Source organism: Schistocerca piceifrons, chromosome 2, assembly GCF_021461385.2.
Source record: "Schistocerca piceifrons isolate TAMUIC-IGC-003096 chromosome 2, iqSchPice1.1, whole genome shotgun sequence".
NCBI classification, from domain to species: Eukaryota; Metazoa; Arthropoda; class Insecta; order Orthoptera; family Acrididae; genus Schistocerca; species Schistocerca piceifrons.
The window spans coordinates 925397573-925419195 of NC_060139.1; the positions used below are offsets into that span (position 1 = coordinate 925397573).

General features: G+C 39.5%; 1 protein-coding gene across 1 annotated transcript in view; it reads right to left on the reverse strand.

The window, feature by feature from the left end:
- Positions 1–7282: 7282 nt before the first annotated feature.
- Positions 7283–21623, reverse strand: part of LOC124775995 (N-acetylglucosamine-6-sulfatase-like) — an 85027-nt gene continuing 70686 nt past the window's right edge. Inside the window, exons 8-9 of the mRNA XM_047250837.1 lie at positions 14481–14597; positions 7283–7438 (exon numbers count right to left, since the gene is read on the reverse strand). Of these exons, the coding sequence (XP_047106793.1) occupies positions 7283–7438; positions 14481–14597 (273 nt within the window). The remainder of the gene's footprint in view (positions 7439–14480; positions 14598–21623) is intronic.

Here is a 21623-nt window from a genome sequence, read left to right on the forward strand (position 1 = left end):
CTTTGGTGTTTTTTCTTATCTGATTGTACACAGTGTAAACCAATTCTGATGTAAAGAAACCATTACACATAGTGTGTGTGTGTGTGTGTGTGTGTGTGTGTGTGTGTGTGTGTGTGTGTGTCCTTCCCTGTCCTTCTCTAATCAATGAGACCGATGACCTTGCTGTTTGGTCTCTTCCACCAAATCAAGCCAACCCAATCCAAAGCACCACATTCACTTTCAGAATTAAAATACAACTGGTTTGTGAGACTACATCAAGTTTTTGATTAAATTTTATAAAGTTGATAAAAACCAACTACATCTTCATACTTTGTTTTACTGCTCAAGATGGCATTTAGTGCAGTTGTGTTTAATGATCAAGCAAATAGAAATTACACTTCTGCCATAAAAAAGGGAATTTGTAGGAATCGTAATAGTGAAATTCTGAAACTAAACAAACACACTTCAAGTTAACAAAAAGCTGTGGAACTTCTAAATAGTGTTATTTTACATCTAAGAAACAAAAATTCTGAGTTGCAGATATCACAACATTGTTACTAACAATAAAACAAGTAAATTGCAAAATGGGAATCAGAAGACTTACGAAGAGTGGAAAGGAAGTGCCAAACAGGTATCAAACTTAGCAAATGAAATGATGGTCGTGGGTAGAAAGAGAGGCAGTGTGCTGTCACAAGTAATGATGATTGTGAGAATGATGACGGATTTTGCAAACAGCATGTTAACAGAAGAACAAACCAGTTCACAAAGGGGGGAAAAAAAGCAGAAATCAGTTTCCAGTCATGAAAGGTAGTTAACTTGTGGAATTAGATGGAAAAAAGGCTGTTAACAAATCTGGTAAAAAGAGTTAAGGTAACAGCAACTGCCCTCAGATATCATCAACGAAGTACAACATACTTTTGTTTTCTGACAACCGTGGAAGAAAGTTAGCTGATACTCATAAAGCCACAAAACTGAAGTTAGCAATGTGGTGTAGCAAGTAGCAAGGACAAAAAGCATTGCAATAAAGGAGATTTAGAAGGGACAATCTTGCATGACAATGATTTTGCTGTTAGTGTAACAACTGCAGAAGATGGGGCATTTAATGAAGCCAATATCTGTATTGAAGGTTTAGCTATGTTCTTAGATTGAAACAAATTGGGAAACATAACTTTTGCTATCATTGTATGCAATGCAAGAATTACAACAATGTGGGAGAAGGCAGATTGCTACTTGCTGTAAAAAAAGACATGTTAAGTTGTTGACAGATACAATGAAAAGACACTTACATAAAGCATTCGGCCACAGCCTTCATCTGCAAAAGAGAGACACATACCATTCATACACACAGGCAAGCATGTCTCATACACACATGACTGCTAACTCCAACATATCAATGACTGCTTCACAGCCTATGCCGTCTGGATCCTTGTAACAAACACCAACTTCCCTGAACTGTGCAGGTGGGAACTGTCCCTGGAATATATTCTATGTTCCCATAACCCTCCCAGCCTCAGCCTTCATTAATTCGTTAATCATTGTAGCCTTCGTTAATTCGTTAATCATTGTCCTTACCCATCAGCCCCTTCCTGGTTCCCATTCCAGCACTACACAGCTCTCTATTCCACCAATGCACCCACGATCTTCCTGCTTTCCTCCTTTTGTGCCCCCCCTGCACTTCGTCGAACCTCCCAACTGCAGCTAGCCGCCTTACCCTCCTTAACCTCGTCCCTTAACACTTCCACCAGCAGCTCATACTCCTAACCTGCCATCCCTCCCCCTAGCTGCCCCAATCTCCTCCTTATCCCCACCACTTGGCTGCCTCTCTCATCATATGCTACTCGCATTGTAGCTTCAGCAACCAGAGACTGTTTTTTTTTTTTTTTTTTTAGCATTAATTTACATTTTTGCCTCATTTCAACAAAACCAATACATTCCGTTGTGGAATGTATCGTGAAAATTTAAAACTTCAATTTTCCTTTTGCTGTCTACTCTTGCCACAATTGACTGGTCTAAGAGTAGCGTTGGATCCACTCAGCTGTTTTACATATTATCAGTATTTTCTAGGATTCTTAACTATCTCTTTCACTAATCTATGAGTGTGGAAGTTGTGTGGATCACACCTTTTACAGATGCATAAGTTTCTACCAATTTTTGAATGTTGACATGTCTAAGTTCATTTTTGAACCAAGAGTGCTACAACAATCTGTTTTCTCACATTTTGTTATTGAACCACAGTAGGTCTTTTCCATCCTTAATCCACTTACCAGATACACAGTGCTCCAGAACAAGATTAACAATCAATTTAAGCTTTGCACATAATTCCTCTATGTCCATCATATAGGAACTGAATGATGTCCATTCATTGTCTAAGCAGGATGCTAACAACTTTTACGTACTCTTTCCATCATAAAATCTTCCCAGACTTCTTGATAGGTTTATTAACTTTTTTAATTATTTCAGCTGTAATACCACGATTGCTAATCCCTGTGTCTCTACTGACACTGTCGATAAGTTCAGGCCTGTTTGTAGCTTCTCTAGGTAATAAATATTTCCGTTATGTGTGGGTTGTCTCACTATTTGTTTGTTTTTAGAGAAAGGTTCAGAACTGCACAAGGTTATCTGTCTGTACCATGTGCAGCATCCCAGTCTCTTCTTGATGGGTTAAAGTCACCTCCAACTAATACTGTGTGATTAAGGTACTTCCACTCTGCTGAGTATAGACTTTCTTTGAATGATTCAACAGCTGTTACAGTGTAATCAGGTAGGTGGTAAAAAATTAGATGATTAATTTGAGTTGACCTTGTCTGGTTACTCATGTTCAGATAACTTTGCAATGAGATACAATTTTAGAGACATAATCTTTTTGTTGACTGCCATGAACACTCCCTCTCCTATGACGATATCCTGTCGGTATATGTTCCATGTCTTGTTAAATATTTTGGAGCTGTCTACTTGGCTTTTGTTCACCTTTCATTTCAGAGTATACTCTGGGTATGACAGCTTTTCTGGAGAGGTTGGTAAATTCAGAGCAATGTGCTGTTAAAATCTTGGTATTTCAAGTGCCTGTACTTTGTACATGATCAGTTTTGCACTCTGCATATTTTGACCGGTGAGCCTTCTATCAGAAGACCACAAAGTATGACCTAGCCTTAAGTAAATGTTTCTTCTGTGTAGTGCACTCTCACCTATCCAGAGGAATCCTACAGTTCTCTCCCACCAACTTTCCTTCCTTCTATTAGGAAGAAATGGCATAATACTTTCGCATAGCACATATAGAAATAATGAACTCTCAGGAATGTCTTTAAAGTTCCATAATACTGTTCCCCAGTTCGTACCCTTGTACCTATTTACATTTTATAGACAAATGAATACTGGTTCATCACTGAAAACAAACCTCCACAGCAGAATACAGAATCCTGTCTAAATTTTAAGAATCCACTCTAAATTTTAACAAGACAAAGTCTATTTGAATATTATTTTTCTGTTATTGTGGTTGTACAAATCAGAGTTAAACTGAATTGTAAGGCACTGTTAATCTTAACTATGCTTGTGGGGGTCCTTGATTGAAACAATTGAGGAAGACAGTGAATGATCTTCCCACAGCCACTGTTAGGACAGTTTATTCACTTGACTGGTTTTTATACTTTAAATCTCATTACCACATGTTTTGTTATTTTGTTGTATATACTGAAATCAGACATCTAACTGTTACAATGCAGATGAACATTTTTGTTTAAATTATGTGTTACATTAGTGATATATGTCTTCTTCTGCATCATTATCTGTTTCTCCTTCATCTTCTATGTGGAATACAGTGGGCAGTCATTTCACTGGTCAGAGACACAAGTGTATTACATTAGTAGGATTCCAATTTGATTACTCTTCCCACAAAGAACAGAACCCAAAAGGAAAGGAAGCTGCCAAAATGACTGCTCAAAATGACTAAATAGAAGCTGCACTTCCAGCTGTGTATGTTTTAACATGAAGGCAATGTGTAGGAATTTGTGAGCCACGTCATCAACTTGACTTGCCTTGGCGTTGATGCAACCATCTCATAGACAGTGATTCTCAACCTGTGGGTATGGGGGGGGGGGGGGGGGGTCATGGTAATGCTAAATGGTTAGGCACGAGCTTATAGAAAAGAAAAAAAATGTGAATTCATAAACTGATCATATTACTGAAAGAAAAGAAAAGCAATACACATTCTGATAAAATAAGAAATTAAAATTCATATTTATACTGATATAACCCACTTATAAAGAGGACTGTAGCAGTATTACACAATGCATCTAATAATTAACTTAGTACTAAACTAAAAGCAGGTTTTATAATTATTAGTTACTCCATAGGGCCAATCTCACAGAGCAAAGTTTTTTGAAGGAGGATTTGGTATTAGAAATAATCTTTCAGAGTTCTTTTTGTGTGTTTAGCTAAGATCTGTATTTTGTTTTCAAACCAGCAAATGCAGAAAACCCAGTTTTGAAAAAGTAGGGTGTTAAAAATGGTAACAGTACATGCTTTTTTTCAGAAGTTCTGGTGCAGGGTTCCGGTACATACCATCACAAATCAAACAGTGTATTTAAATATTGTTATCATATGAAACAAAATGGGGGAAGGGGTGCAATGAAAACTGTGATTGAGAATTGGTCCATGAATAGGGAAAGGCTGAGAAGCACTGCCATAGAAATCAGGAGAGCAAAAGAGGCAGTCTGTGCCCTGGTGGAATGGAGAATGTCACTCTAGTCCATCAAGAGACAACTATTTGCCTTTTAGATAAGGAGGACCAAGTCCTGGCAAAAAATCAGAAGTGGAAAGAATTCATCTCATTAGTGTCTAAGTCCAGTAAATCATTCTCTTCCAGCCACAAGAGAATAGTAGCCGATCACGAAGATTGTTGAGGGAAGGGTACAATTATAACAGCACCTGTACATTGAAATGGTGTTCTTGCATGGTCACCACATCTAACTGAGTGGAGAGTGGTAGAATGTCTGTATAAAGAACATTTAGTGTGAGACAACATCACAACACCGCCAGCAACCATGGAGAAAAGATGCTCATGTCTGTGGAGTTTGATGGCCAGTAGAAGTGTTTAAACTCAGAAGAGTGTTTCTGGAGCCACTGTGTAGCAATTCGGGACATGCTGGAATAGCCCATGTCTGTTGGAATACACAAAGGACATGAATGGATGCAGGTGATCAGACAGGGTGCTTACGTACATGTCATGTGTCAGTCATATCTAGACATATCATGGATCCCATATCACTCAAATTGCATACCCCCGGCACCATTACAGAGCCTTCACCAGCTTGAACAGTCTCCTGCTGACATACAGGGTCCATGGATTCATGAGGTTGTCTCCATACTCGTACACATCCATCTGCTCGATACAACTTGAAACGAGACTCATCTGACCAGGCAACATGTTTCCAGTCATCAACAGTCCATTGTCAGTGTTGGCAAGCCCAGGTGAGGTGTAAAGCTTTGTGTCATGCAGTCATCAAGGGTACACGAATGGGCCTTTGGCTCCAAAAGCCCATATCAATGATGTTTTGTTGAATGGTTCACACGCTGACACTCGTTGATGGCCCAGCATTGAAATCTGCAGCAATTTGCAGAAGGGTTGCACTTCTGTCATGTTGAATGATTCTCTTCAGTCATCGTTGGTCCCATTCTTGCAGGATCTTTTTCTGGATGCAGTGATATCTGAGATCTGATGTTTTACCAGACTCCTGATATTCACAGTACACTCGTGAACTGTTCATACAGGAAAATCCCCACTTTATTGCTACCTCAGAGATGTTGTGTCCCATTGCTCATGCACTGTCTATACCACTACATTGGAACTCACTTAAATCTTGATAACCTGCCATTGTAGTAGCAATAACCAATCTAACAACTGTGCCATACATTTGTTGCCTTATACAGGCATAGCCGAGCACAGTGCTGTATTCTGCCCATTACATATCTTTGTATTTGAATATGGATGTGTCTAGGGAATTAATATCTGTCTTGTCTGTAGAAAAGAATATACTACTTGGCCTTGGCAGAATTTGTGGGGCAGGTGGGGGGGGGGGGGGGGGGCAGGGGGTACTGCTACAACTGACCCTCAAGGAAATGAAATGTTCGAGGAACTTTTTAAAGGGATCTGGGTAGCTGGACAGTTTACAAAATCCTGTAAGAAAGATATTGTGATTTTGCCAGCATGTGAGAGAGACTGTTTTGCAGATGATCATCAACAGCCTTGTTTGGCTTCTGGGAAAAAAATAATCTTCTGAATAACTTCCAAGGTAGACACAGAAGCTGCCATTCTAGTCTGAGCAACATAATACAACTGGAAGCAACATAAAAAGGGTCTCTCCTTCATAGCAGATACCTCCTCACAGCAAGCAACTAAATGTCATCAGCTGTAGCTGATGCTGAAGAGGTTGAAGAAAAGAGCAAAGAATACTGGTATTAAATTTTTCATGAATAAAGCTGTGCATGTCAATTTTAATGTGTTCCTGTATTGTTTCACCACACATAACGTGCCCTGAGGAGGTCTGCTCCAACTTCTAAGGGTTTGGTTAGGTTCCTGTAACGAGATGGGAAGAATAGAGAAATATTTTTTGGTCCCACCTCAGTTGTTGTTGTAGCATATTTGGATTCACACAATCTTCATATCTTAAAAAGATAAATGCCATTTATCAAGAGAGCATTAGATTGACTACTGAAGATTAGAGAACAAGCCCCCATACTCATCTCCGTACTGAGGCTGGGAAGCCACTACATTCCATCCAGCAGATGCTCCTCATGATGTGACATTGGTGCAGATATTGTGCTGTCACCTGCACATTCATCAGTTGCCCGTTCACATTTTGTGTGCATGACACCCATTCATCATGAAGACTTTTGTAGTTCAAATGAAGCATCATTTACCTGACTTAACTGTACCAAGTATAAGTATTTTTTCTCAGTATTGTTCTGTTATCATTAAGTGAGATTGCATAGTGGTCAGCATGCTGTACTCACATTCAGGAGGATGATGATTTAAATCTGTGTACAATTATCCAAATTTAGGTTTTCTGTGCTTCCCTTAAATTGCTCCAGAAAAATGTTGGGGTGGTTCCTTCAAAGGCATGCCCAATTTCCTTCCCCGCCCTTGACAAACTCCGAGCTTTTGCTCTATCTCTAGTGACCTCAGTTTCGATGGGATGTTAAACCCTAATATTCCTTCCTTCTTTTTCTGTTCTGTTATTAGGTGAAATTTATTATTACGTAAAAATTGTATTTATTTTGCACATCATTGTACAACTGTGCAGCACTCTCATTGTTTTGGTGGACTGTTGCATGCTGCTCCTGCACATGTGGACATGTACTGCAGTGTACTTTCATATTCACTCACTACATCTGCACTCAGTTGGTATGCTAAGTTGTTTAATTGATCTGGGTCTGCATTGATGTCATATGCTTCCTTGAAAGCCTGAAAACCAAATAAAAATAAATCAGATTGTAAACTCTTCACATCATAGGCAATATGGAAAATAAAAACTTTCTGCTCTAATCTATTAAGTGTTCATGTTTTCTCAAAAACAACTATAAACAGTACAGTTAAGATAGCTCATACATATTTTCTCATGTTATTTGTACATGTTGGGAATATAGAAAAAATAGTAGCAGTTTGATTTGTTTCCTTCACTGTTGGATGAGGTGGGTTCTGTTCACCAGTTTTCAAATCATCGTATTTAGATTATTTACGCACATGCACAGTAAGTACTCACTTGTTTACTAAATGAAAATAAAAACAAAAGGCATTCCATGCATACATAACCAGATGTTTATGAAAGCTATGAGGTTTCAGTGCTCACGCATTGCTAGGATACGCTTTGTGTGAAGGCTTAATTTTGAACAATCATTAATGAATGATGTTAAAAGCTAGGCATTGTTGTGAGTGTCATTGTAATAATGTAACCTGCAACCATAATGAGACTGTGAGAGCACAGAGGTGTGAAAGGTCAGAGCAGGAATGTGGATTTGCATGTAGTGTATTTGCTATTGTTAGGTCCTTTCATGTAGATAAAGTAAAATGTCTAATGCTGTGGCATCAATCAATAATTATTTCATTTAATTTAAGTGGAATATACAAACAGCACCTACCTTGTCTTTTATTGCAGACCAGAAATTACTACAAATAAATGTCAGTTATTAATTTATATCTGGATTTCATAATTTTAGACTGTACTAATGTGGAACTCATGGAAGAGTTAACTAATCCCACTCCTGTGACAAATGCAACAGTGTTGTAAAGTCACACCTTAGCACCAGTCTTGAAGATGTATACTGTCACAAAGGTGGTGGACAAAACAATGTGGACAATCTTCAGTTATGGTCAATCACAAAATATCTTTGTGTAGTGAATGAGCAGTATAAGCACAACAGTCTATTGGTAGAATTTGAAGTCAATGTTGCACAGGATATTTAATAGTGACTTTGAAAGTGTTCATTAGTATACCATTATTACAGTGACAATCACTGATGATTATGACAGGATGTAGAAAAACAGAATTGATATCAAGTGATATGGAAACAATAAATATAAATGTAGAGTGTAGGGTGTATAATAATGAATAAACACTGCAATGTTACAAAGCTAATTGGCTAAGATCAAGGATGCATAAATGCATACAGAATGTGGCAAAATTTAACTTCTCAGAATAGGCATAACTAGGATAGTGGATTTAAATATCTGTTGTCTGGAATGGGTTGAAAACAGTCACCTTTGGATACAGTAGGTCTTATTAATTGATAGGCTTGTAAAGAAAAATTGAAAATTCCCATCCCATGCAAGGCATAATTAATTTATCTTCCTTTTACATATTCATGGTTCATCACTCTATGTGCTATCTTCAGTGATTTGTTTGTTATTCTGCCTGAAAATGTTTTTTGACCTGACAACATATTCTGGACTTTCATATGAATTTTGCTTAGATATTTCTGTATAAAAAAGAGTTGATTATTTGACATTAATTTAAATGAGCCTCAGGGGCTCAGACAGCCTTGCGACAGTATTGGATGCAAATTTCTTGACCTCTGCTATCAGGAGCAGAATTGTAGGGTTCCCCTTAATAGGTCAAGTGTGCACTACATGCAGGAAGCAGCTACTACAATAGCGGAGTATGTGTGGTGTGCACATGGGAGCAAACACGCTTTGCCTGTAAAATCAGCCACAGCAACCTCAGAGAATCTTGGTCCTCACAGTTAAGAGATAGAAAAGATTAGTATGATTTTAGTAAATTGTAGGAGCATCTAAGGAAAGGTCCCAGAATTTGCATCACTTATTGAAGGTTATAATGCACAAATAGTATTGGGAACAGAAAGCTGGTTGAAGCCAGACGTCAGTGACAACGAAATCCTAAGTTCAGATGGGAATGTTTATCGTAAGGATAGGTTAGTCACCAATAGTGGCATGTTTATTGCAGTAAAAAATTTGATAAAATCTAGCAAGGTTATCATGGATTCTGAATGTGAATTTATCTGGATGAAACTGAGTATTAAAGAACGGTCAAAAATGGTGATCGGATGCTTTTATAGACCACCTGGGTCAGGATCTGTAGTTGTAGAATGCTTCAGACAGAGCTTGCAGAATATCATTAGTAATTTTCCTGATCATGCCATTGTAGTAGAGGGTGACTTCAACTTGCCAGGTATAGATTGGGAGTGTTATGGCATCAAAACTGGTGCCAGAGACAGGGAATCGTGTGGCCTTGTTCTGGATGTCTTGTCCAAAAATTACCTTGAGTAGATAGTTAGAGAACCAATTCGTGACAGTGACATCTTGGACCTTCTGGCAACAAACAGACCTGAACTTATTGAATCAGTTAATGTAGAGGAAGGTATCAATGATCATAGGTCTGTGACAGCATCTATGACGACAGGTCCTACAAGGAATGTTAAGAAATGTAGGAAGACATATTTGCTCAGCAAGGGTGACAGGATACAAATTTCAGAATATCTCAGCAATCAGCATCAAATATTCGGTGATGGGGACGAAGATGTGGAGAACAAATGGAAAAATTTCAAATGCATCGTTCAATGTGCCCTAGACAAGTACGTTCCAAGTAAGGTTTTAATGGACGAAAAGCTCCACCATGATTTAATAGCCATCTTAGAAAAGCGCTACACAAATGAAGAGCACTTCATGTCAGATTTGTGAGAAGTAAAAACCTAGATGAACAAACAAAAACCGAACAAAGTGAAAATGAGCGTAAGGAGAGCAATTAGAGAAGTGTTCAATGCTTTCGAAAGTTAAGACATTGTCAACCGACCTGAGTAAAAACCCTAAAAGATTTTGGTCATATGTAAAATCAGTAAGTGGGTCAAAATCATCTATTCATTCCCTCAGCGACCACACCGGCACCGAAACGGAAGATAACAGAGAGAGGGCCAAAACACTGAATTCGGGTTTCCAAAGTTGTTTCACCACGGAAGATTGTAACACTGCCCCTCCTTTCAATTGTCGTGTGAATGTCAAAATGGCAGATATTGAGATAATCGATAGCGGAATTTCAATGCAGCTACAATCGCTTAGTAGTGGAAAGGCTTTGGGACCAGATGAGATACCTATAAGATTATGCAAAAGAACTTACTCCCCTTCTAGCAGTAATTTATCGTATATCGCTTTAGCAACAAAAGGTACCTAAAGCCTGGAAAAAAGTGCAGGGCATTCTCATTTTTAAGAGAGGCCGTAAGACAGATCCACACAATTATAGACCTATATCGATGATGTCAATCTGTTGTAGAATTATGGAACATGTTTTATGCTCAAGAATTATGACGTTCTTGGAAAATGAACGGCTCCTCTATAAAAACCAACACGGATTCTGCAAACAGAGATCCTGCAAAACTTAGCTCGCTCTGTTCCTCCACGAGATCCACAGTGCAGAGGACAATGGTGCTCAATCTGATGGCATGTTCTTTGATTTCAGTAAGGCGTTTGACACCATCCCGCATTGCCATTTAATGGAAAAAATACGAGCTTATGGAGTATTGAAGCAGACCTGCAATTGGATTCAAGACTTTCTTGCAGATAGAGCTCAACACGTCACTCTTAACAGAACTAAATCGACAGATATAAAGGTAATATCCGGAGTACCACGTAGAAGTGTGATAGGACCGTTGTGTTCACAATATGTATTAATGATCTAATAGAAAGCGTCAGATGCTCTTTAAGGCTATTTGCAGATGCAGTTGTCTATACAAACGTAGCAACGCCAGAAGATAGTAAGAATTTGCAGAATGACCTGCAGAGAACTAATGAATGGTGCAGACTCTGGCATTTGACCCTGAACGTAAATAAATGTAACATATTGGGCATTCATAGGAAAAGAAATCCACTACTGTACGGCTGCACTATTGATGACAAACAGCTGGAGACAATGTCTGCCGTAAAATATCTAGGTGTCACTATCCAGAACGACCTTAAGTGGAATGACCATATAAAACAGCAGACACAAGACTCAGATTCATCAGAAGAATCTTAAGGAAATGTAACTCATCCACGAAAGAAGTGGCTTATAAGGCACTTGTTCGCCAGATTCTTGAGTATTGTTCATCAATCTGGGATCCCTTTCAGGTAGGACTGATGGAGGAGATAGAGAAGACACAACGAAGAGCGGCGCGTTTTATCACGGAATCGTTTAGCAGGCAAGAGAGCGTTACGGAGATGCTAAACAAACTCCAATGGCAGACGTTACAAGAGAGATATTGTGCATCACGAAGAGATTTGCTACTGAAATTTCGGGACAGCACTTTTCAGGAGGAGTCAGACAACATATTACTCCCCACCCCCCACCCCCCTTCCCCTCCACATACATCTCGCATATTGACCACAACAGGAAATTCGAGAAATTAGAGCCAATACAGAGGCTTACCAACAATCGTTCTTCCCAAGAACTACTCACAAGTGGAACAGGGTTGGAGGGATCAGATGGTGGTACTGAAAGTACCCTCTGCCACACTCCATTCGGTGACTTGTGGAGTATGATGTAGATGTATAGATAAAAGTTGAAGTTAGATGTAGTGGGGATTAGTGAAGTTGAGTGGCTGCATGAACAGGACATAAAATTGGGGAGAAAAGAAATTTGGGGCATCATTTGACTAAAAGAAGGGATCAGTTGATAGGACACATTCTGAGACATCAAGGAACTTAGTGTGAGAGGGCAGTGTGGCGATTTAAAATTCAGAGGGAAACCAAGAGACAACCACAGTAAGCAGGTTCAAATGGATGCGAGTTACAGTTGTTATTCAGAAATGAAAAGGTTTCCATGGATAGAGTAGCATGGAAGGCTACGTCAAACCAGTTTTCAGTTTGAAGACAACAGCAGCAGCTGAAGAATATGATACATATAACAACACAGTAGCTGATATCATAAGCTTTTTGTTTTCATGGTGAAGTAAAATAAAATCTGCATATACTAGTTAAACAGCATTAGTGAAGAAAATATGTGTCTTGACGCATCTAATACAGTAAGATAACAGTGCCAAAAATTGTAAAACCCTAAAATTGCAATATGATATAGCAATTTCGAGTCTGAAATGAAAGAAAAATAGAAAATATCTTGTCATTTTCAGGTCACAAGGAACACAACTGATAGCAAAGTGTAGCAGTACACCTTTCTTATTTTGCCAAACAGTAGTGTGGTATGAAATTAGAATTATATATTAATACCTTCAGCTGCTGACAGGCATTGATACATATGAACAGGGACAGGTGAAAATGTGTGCCCCGACCAGGACTCGAACCCGGGATCTCCAGCTTACATGGCAGATGCTCTATCCATCTGAGACACTGAGGGCACAGAGGATAGTGCAACTGCCAGGAATATCTCGCGCACACCTCCCGCGAGACCCACATTCTCACCTTATATATCCACACACTACATTCGTAGTGTCCCTACGCAACACACTCATTACTCATGGAAGACATTCTTACCAAGTCCCGTAAGGGTTCGGGTAATATGTGTGCATCCGCACAGAAGAGGAAGGTCATGGCCAGTATTGCCAGAACTATATACTTATATGGATATGGCGTCTGTTCTTTTGGACATTAGCACTATATATATTTATGTCTTCAACTGCTGACAGGCGTTGATATATATCAATGGAGACAGGTGAAAATGTGTGACACAATCGGGACCCGAACCCAGGATCTCCTGCTTACACGGCATGTCTGAGGGATGTATAGTATTTCATGGCTTGACTGTCTGACATATGTTGCAGCTATCGATATGTTGCAGCTGTTGATACACACACACACACACACACACACACACACACACACACACACACACACTGACATAAATTAATGTCAGATCATCAATTTGTTTTGTGTACTAATAGTTTTCAGCAGGATTCACATAAATCTCCTCAAAATGTTATCTTATTTAAGGCAGAAATATTCAACAAATTTTTGAATGTGTTGGCAGATTGGCAATACTATACTTCAAGTTGTTTTCTTACTTGTGTGTCCATCAGAACTGAAGTCAGTATCTTACTTTGCAAAGTTTCAAGTGATTTACATTAACAACCGTTAACTGAACGATCTCAGCATGTTGTGCAATATCCACCAAGCAAATCAGCATGAAAGTTTATCAGAACTAATACACAGTATACGTATAAATTCAATATCATTGTAGGTGTGAAACCCTACTCTTCCTTCCTTAAGTACTATAATTCACAGAGAGCCAGATGATGATGTTCCAGGCTTACTGCCCATCTGAATAAGACAAGTCACTTTTTTATGATAAATTTTAACAGCTTGAGATCTAACAATTCACATGGATATGAATGTCAGGTCCAGAATATCTCTCAGATGTTCAAGCATTTGTTCTCTCTCTCTCTCTTTCCCCCCCCCTCCCTCCCTTCCTCCCTCCCTCCCTTCCTCCCTCCCTCCCTTCCTCCCTCCCTCCCTCCCTCCCTCCCTCCCTCCCTCCCCCACCCCCATCCCCCACAAGCAGTGGAGGCTTTGGTTAAGGGATTTGCAGAACCAGAGGATGTGGCAGAGGACAGTGCCCAGCTGCTGAATGTGATGCGAGAAGGACCCAAATGGCACAGCCACTGAACCAGCAGCTGAGGTCACGAGTGTGATGGCATGTTACTGCTGGTCCCAGTTTGGTGGTGGCCATTAATGGGTTAAACATCTGGAAGTTGTCAAAACCTCACGTGCGCAGTAGTTGTAGCACAGTTAGCTATGGGACAATTGCACCAGGTATATGCTCTTGGGCATGATGTATGTGTGTGTGTGTGTGTGGGGGGGGGGGGGGGGGGGGGGAAGGGAGGGGGGTGACATAGGGATGGACTAGGAGGACAAGGATGTTGTTTAGGTGGATGTGCGATGGAATAGGTTGAGGTCATTGGCATGGAATAAGTTGTATTTCAGGTGGCTACAGTGTATTTGTTGACATATAAACATTGTTTGGTTACAAAGCACAATAAATAGGGGGAAGAAAAGCAAAAAGGTACTTTACCTCATCATCATCAAACTGGCAGTACAGGATATTTTCTGCAGCTGATATACGCCGCAGACAGCTATAAGTGTTATTACGTGAATCCTGGCATTTACAAGAACCATCGACGGAGCAATACTGTAAAATTTATAGAGAATTATGTACTTTGGTGCATATGAAAATTGATTTACATTACGTACTATTATTAATGGCAATACCTGTTTAAATACTGACTTTTCATGTCATTACAGAGACAAAAATTTTAAATATGGATGATGGTTGTCATAAATCCTATTCTTCTCATCAATTTTCAAGATTACCCAGTCTTATCATAAATTAAAAAAGATATGGTGCTGGTGTAATATTCTACAATATTGGAATATATAATATTGTACAATATTGCACCAGTGATGTGTGGTTTTTCATTCATAATGTATAAAATATTCTACCAGAGACTGACAGATCCGTCAGTTAATGCAATAACTGAGCCTCATAACAAGTGCTCCACTGTAGTATTAAGTTAAAGTATCACCCAAATTATCCTTAGATTAATATTTGCCTTTCGTAGAAACATATAGCTTACTTAACCAATTAAATTCTTCAGCAATAAACTAAGGTAGATAAAAAAGGCCCTTAAAGACAAGATACAAAGTTATAAAGCTCTGCATCCTGTCCAAGATGGATAAATTAGGATTGATTGACTGCCATGTCATCCACTGCCAATGGCATCATTGGATGTGGTATGGAGGAACATGGGGTCACACACCACTCTGCCGGCTGCTGTTGGCTTTTTTAACCTCAGAGCCACTATTTCTCATTCAAGTATCTCTTCAGTTGGCCTCATGAGGCTTAGTGTACCCTGTAACCAGTCCACCCACTAAGGAAAAATCCCTGGCAGTATTGGGTATTGAACACGGGCCTCTGTGTTGCAGCCAGACATGCTGACCACTGTGCTATGGAGCCAGGCCCAAAGCTATAAAGGCTCATAAAATATGCAATATAGCAGACATATTGCTTGATAAGTAAGTCTGACATCTAGAGGATCGGTGAAATAAGGGTACCGCCCAACCATTCCCAATGTTCCATAGAGCTCATCATAGATGAGGATCTCTGGGATGCAGAGTGTTTATAATATAATAGATAAAGGCCTCAATGTGTACTGAGAAGGGAGTGCTGCATTCATTTCACTGCAGGGGAAAAACAGATAAAAGGTTGACAGGCAAAACCAAACAATGGGAAGGCCAGGATGGAATAACAAAAATATTATGAGCTAAAATGCGTGGCAGTCTTTATAACTGAATGTACAATGGTCTTTTCATTGTGCCTGTCTGTGACTCCTCATTTCCTCTGTATGGTGAGTAGTGATCTATTGTTTTCAAAATATTGTTATAAACAGAGCAATTGAAAATTAGTGACCTATCCCTGGCTGTAGCTGCTCATGTACAAAAACCCATGAATGTGTCTTTTCTTTGGTTACCCAGCATATGAATTTCCTTGAACCAAAGCCACTTCCTAGACCATCTGAAATCTGTGCTCATCCCCCTTCACTCACACATTACCATTCATTTCTCACTACACCAAATCTACCACATGGTGTAGCTACCATGAATCAAGTGTGAGCCAAACCTCACTTGAAAGTGTTTCTCCTCACCTTAATCAATTTCTTACTTAACAATGTCTTGTCCACCCTTTAGAGTTAGCCACCACAGGTGTACAGCTGTCAGAACCAAAAATGGAAGTGAATGGAAAGCTATAGTTTGAAATTTCGTATACAGAGATCCCATAAGGCAGCAGAGTACTAGCTGTTCTTTTGTATATAATTTATTATAGTTTAATTTCTGAGAGCCTTGTTTTTATATAAAAAAGTGTGAAGTATTTTAGAGGTGTTCAAAGTTATAGAAAATAGTTAGTCTAGAAAATATGCAGGATAATCTCATCTCAATGGACAATGACATAATTCATATTCCTGTCTAAATTCTGTTGATAACAGAATCCACTCAAAAACTTTATTGGGATACAAGTAAGAATTCATAATGGCTAAATGAAATTAAACTAAAGTGATTTTCATCACAAGATTCTCAATCACCAAAAATATGCAAGATTTAAAATGAGTTCATTTGACATCAAGAAGAAACGGTTAAAATGTAAAGGTGCTGTACCAAGTTGAGCATCTCACAGATAACACTTTCTTTTATTTTAAGGAAGTGGCTCTCAAATTTTCTCCAGCCACCTTGACATAAATTTATCTCTGTCTCCCTAAATCAAGTTTCAAACAAACTAATTACTAGAATTCAGACAGGATACTACAGTCTAACAAAAAAGAGGAAAGGAAACAATGTAGCAGTTGCTGTTAGTTAATATCATTGGGGGTAATTGAGGATGATCTCTCAATGTACAAGAATCTGACACATTATTCCAAGATGGCTCATGTGGCACAAAATAAAGAGGAATTAAACATCAGTTTACGTCTTGCTGACATAAAAATTATTAGATAATTTGGTTCCATAATAGTGAGTAATCTGGTGAGAAAGTGTGTCTAGACAACAAATATATTATGAGCCTGTGGGATATTGACGAAAACGTTGACGCCAAAGGTAAAGACAAGCCAGACAAAGAAGTTTTACATCACATCACATCACATTATGTTTTCAATATGTATGACTTAAAAAATTAGAAATCAGTTTATTCTGGATAACTGAATTCAACAGTGAAGTACAGAAATCCTTTTTGTGACATTCAGCTTCCAGGTCTGATATTTTTGGAATATAGCTACATCTATACTTCTCAAGCCACACTGTGGGATGTGACAGAAGGTACTTCATGCATGACAATCATTTCCCTTTCCTTTCTCCATTCATGAGTGGTATGAGACACAAGGGAGTATCAGTAAGCCTCTGCGTGAACTCTATTTTCTATGATTTTCTAGTAGTTGTCATTTCACAAGACTTGTCTGGAAGGAAGCAATACATGCTCAAGTTTTTTGGAAACACCCATCCTTGGAATTTTAACAGTAAATCTCTTTCAGTGATGCATAACAACACTCTTGTAACACCTGCCACTGGAGTTTGCTGAGCATCTCTGTAATGCTCTCATAATCACTACATTAATTCGTGATAAAACACACCACTCTCTCTCTCTCTCTCTCTCTCTCTCTCTCTCTCTCTCTCTCTCTCTCTCTCTCTCATGATCAATTACATTTCCTTTAGATTCTTTCAATGAATATCAGCCTGGTATCTGTTTTTCTTAAAACTAGTTTCACATGATCATTACACTTATGCCGCTTTAGTCAGTTACTCCTAGATATTTTTATGGTTGTTGTCATTTTCAGTGATGTTTCATCAATAGTGTAACCAAATAGTAATGGGTCTCTCTGCCAATTTATGTGCAATATGTTACATTTATTTGTGTTAATTGTCAACTGCCAGATCCCTCACCAATTGTCAGTTCTCTGAATCTTCCTGCATTTCGCTACAGCTTTCTGATGTTGAAACCTTTTTACAGCCAACTGGATTGTCCACAAATTGCTTCAAGGAGCTTCTGATGTTATCTGCTAATCATTTATATATATTTTAAATAGTAATGGCCCTGTAATACTGCCTTGGAGTACTCCCACGGCTACTTTTACTTCTTTTGGTTTAATCCCACGGAGAATGATATGTTGAGTTCTACTTGTGCTAGAGGGAAATTATAAGAAGTATTTTGAGGCATTTTGAAGATCTGTTAACAACACAGAGCTTTACCTGGCATGATCCTATTGGAGGTAGTCTGCTGTCCATTCCTCTGAGCTTTGAACTGACTTACCTTGGCAGTTACATGTGGGCTTACAGTTTAATGTGGACTTTGAACCAAGCCACGAGTCAACATTTTTCGCATCAATAAACTTTGCCAGGAATGAAAGAACTGATTGGAGAGAGATAAAGCTCCTAAGATTGGCTAGGGATTGAACCAGAGATCGTTGGATCCATTGTCTGACATGTTTCTGCTGTGCCACAGCTGATATTGGTCTTACAACATTTTTCAAATACCACTTTAAAAACCTTCACATTTTGACAACTGCTTCACAGTTCATATATTAGTTAATGTCCTTTATCATTTCCAATATTTCTCATTCTAACAAGACTACAGGGGTTTCAGACCAGGGCAGATGAGAGCAGATATACATGTATTTAACAATGTGCTTGAGCTTTTTAGATTCTTTTGGATATATTAGTGGTATTTAAGATAGAATTGAACTGCAACTCATTTGCCCCACTGAAATCTGTCTTTACAGAAATTCTTAAAATTAATGTTTTAGGCTATAGTCATATCAGCATTAACAGTGTAATATTCATTAAGTTAAGTCTACAATGTCAGTTTTCCAATTAAGATTGAGATATCTCTGTAGTCTCCAAAACTGGATGCTATATACTTCTTGTATTCCATTATTGGGGAAGCAATTTTTATGGCTTGCGGAGTAACTGAATTGTAAGTATAAAACATTGTAAAAATTTAATGATAATCTGTGTATATAAAAACCCGGACACACACTGTGTCTGATTGTCTGAAATTCCAAGTGCCTGTTGCTATGTTACTGACCTGGAGCTGAGCCACAGTTTTTGTCACACACAAGGCAAACGCCATGAATCTGCTGTGTCTGCTTTTCCATCCTTGTATCTGGGAAGCTACTACCAGTGCAGCAACACATATCCAATTGGAAAATTATTTTCAGCTGAATTTCTTGCAATTAGGAAGTAGCATCAGGAAAATTATTTGCTGTGACTCTCATCACAGAAAAGTAAGGGTTTAATCACATTGATTATTGCTTGGATCTGTTCCTGACATTCTTAAACAACCCACTGATTCTTACAACAAGCTCTACCACTCTATTCACTGAACAGAACAGAGGGAAGGTTGCCTCATCAGTAGTGAAAAGATGCTTCATGCGTTATAATCAGAATGTTCATCACAAATTCCACATGGTTTAGATACATGTGAATTAAGTAGTTTGATGTCCTTAAACACATGACCTTTGTACACATACAGCTTTAGTTTTTTTGTTGTGAATGGATAGTTCCTGATTAGTATATTGGGTATATTTTGGTTGGATATGGGTAAATGTCTCCTCTAACTTCATGCAACTAATAAGGATGGTGTACATGTTCCCCGTCAGTTAGAGGGTAGGACAGCTAGGTGCAGTTGGGAGTTTAGACAGAGGGTTGGGAGATGAACTAAAAAGACTGGGTGCATTGGTGGAATGAGGGCTGTGTAGTGCTGGAATGGAAACAGGGAAGGGGCTGGATGGATGAGGACAATTACTAACAAAAGTTGAGGTCAAGAGGGTTACAGGAATGTAGGATATATTGCAGGGGGAATTCCTGCCTGCACAATTCAAAAAGCTAGTGTTGATGGGAAGGACCCATATGGCACAGGCTGTGAAGCAGTCATTGAAATGAACGATGTCATGCTGGGCAGCGTGCTCAGCAACAGGGTGGTCCACTTGTTTCTTGGCTACAGTTTGTCGGTGGCCATTTACATTGACAGGCACCTTGTTGGTTGTCATGCCCACATAGAGTGCAGCACAGTGGTTGTAGCTTAGCTTGTAGATCACATAACTGGTTTCACAGGTAGCCCTCTCTTTGATGGGATAGATGATGTTTGTGACCGGACTGGAGTAGATGGTGGTGGGAGGATGGATGGGACAGGCCTTGCATCTAGGTCTATTACAGGGATATGAGCCCTGAGGTAAAGGGCTGGGAGCAGGAGTTGTGTAAGGATGGACGAGTGTATTGCATAAGTTCGGTGGATTGTGGAATACCACTGTGGAAGGGTTGGGAATGATGGTGGGCAGGACATTTCTCATTTCGAGAGGTAGTCAAAACCCTGGCAGAGAATGTAATTCAGTTGCTCTAGTCCTTGGTGCTACTGAGTTATGAGGGGAATGCTTCTCTGTAGCTGGACAGTGAGACTTTGGAGTTAATGGGAGACTGGAAAGATAAGGCATAGGAGATTTGTTTTTGTACAAGGTCTGTGAAGGCTTCAGTGAGATACTCGGTATATTTTGAGAGGGACCACTTGTCACTGCAGATGTGATGACCATGGGTGACTAGACTGTTTGGAAGGGACTTTTTTGTGTTGAATGGGTGGCAGCTGTCGTAGTGGAGGTATTGCTAGTGGTTAGCAGGTTTGATATGGACAAAGGTACTGATGTAGCCATCTTTGAGGTGGAGGTCAACATCTAGTCAGGTGGCTTGCTGGGTTGAGTAGGACCAGGTGAAGCAAATTGGGGAGAAGCTGTTGACGTTCTGAAGAAATGTAGATAGTGTATCCTCACCCTCAATCCAGATCACAATGATATCATCAGTGAATCTGAACCAGGTGAGGTGTTTAGGATTCTGGGTGTCTGGAAAGGATTCCTCTAGATGGCCCATGAATAGGTTGGCATAGGATTGTGCAATGCGGGTGCCCACAGCCATACCTCAGATTTCTTTGGAGGTAATGCCTTCAAAGGAGAAGTAATTGTGGTTGAGGATATAGTTGGTCATGGTGACTAGGAAGGAAGTTGTTAGTCTGGAGTCTGTCAGGTGATGGGGACGGTAGTGTTCAATAGCAGTAAGGTCATGAGCATTAGGGATGTTAGTGTAAAGTGAGATGGCATCAACAGTGATGTGCAGGGCACTGTGTGGTAAAGGGACAGGAACTGTGGAGAGTCAGTGGAGGAAATGGTTGGTATCTTTTATATAGGAGGGTAGGTTCCCGGTAATAGGTTGTAGGTGTTAGTCTACAAGAGCAGAGATTCACTCAGAGGGGGCACAGTAACTGGCCACAATGGGGCATCCTGGGTGGTTTGGTTTATGAACTTTCGGAAGCATGTAGAAGATAGGAGTGCGGGAACTGATAGAGGTGAGCAGAGAGATGGACTCTGGAGAGAGGTTCTGGGATGGGCCTAAAGATTTGAAGAGTAACTGGAGATCCTGCTGGATTTCTGGAATTGGGTCACTATAACAAATTTTGTAGGTGGATGTATCTGATAGCTGGCAGAGTTCTTCTACCAGGTAATCCTTGCAATTCAAAACAGGTAGGATTATAAGGCTGGGATCATTTTTTAGCTGGTGGTCTGTGGTTCTCCCTGTAGATGTATGGTTAGTTTCCATGTTGAGGGATTTGGGGAATGATGGTGAGGCAAGG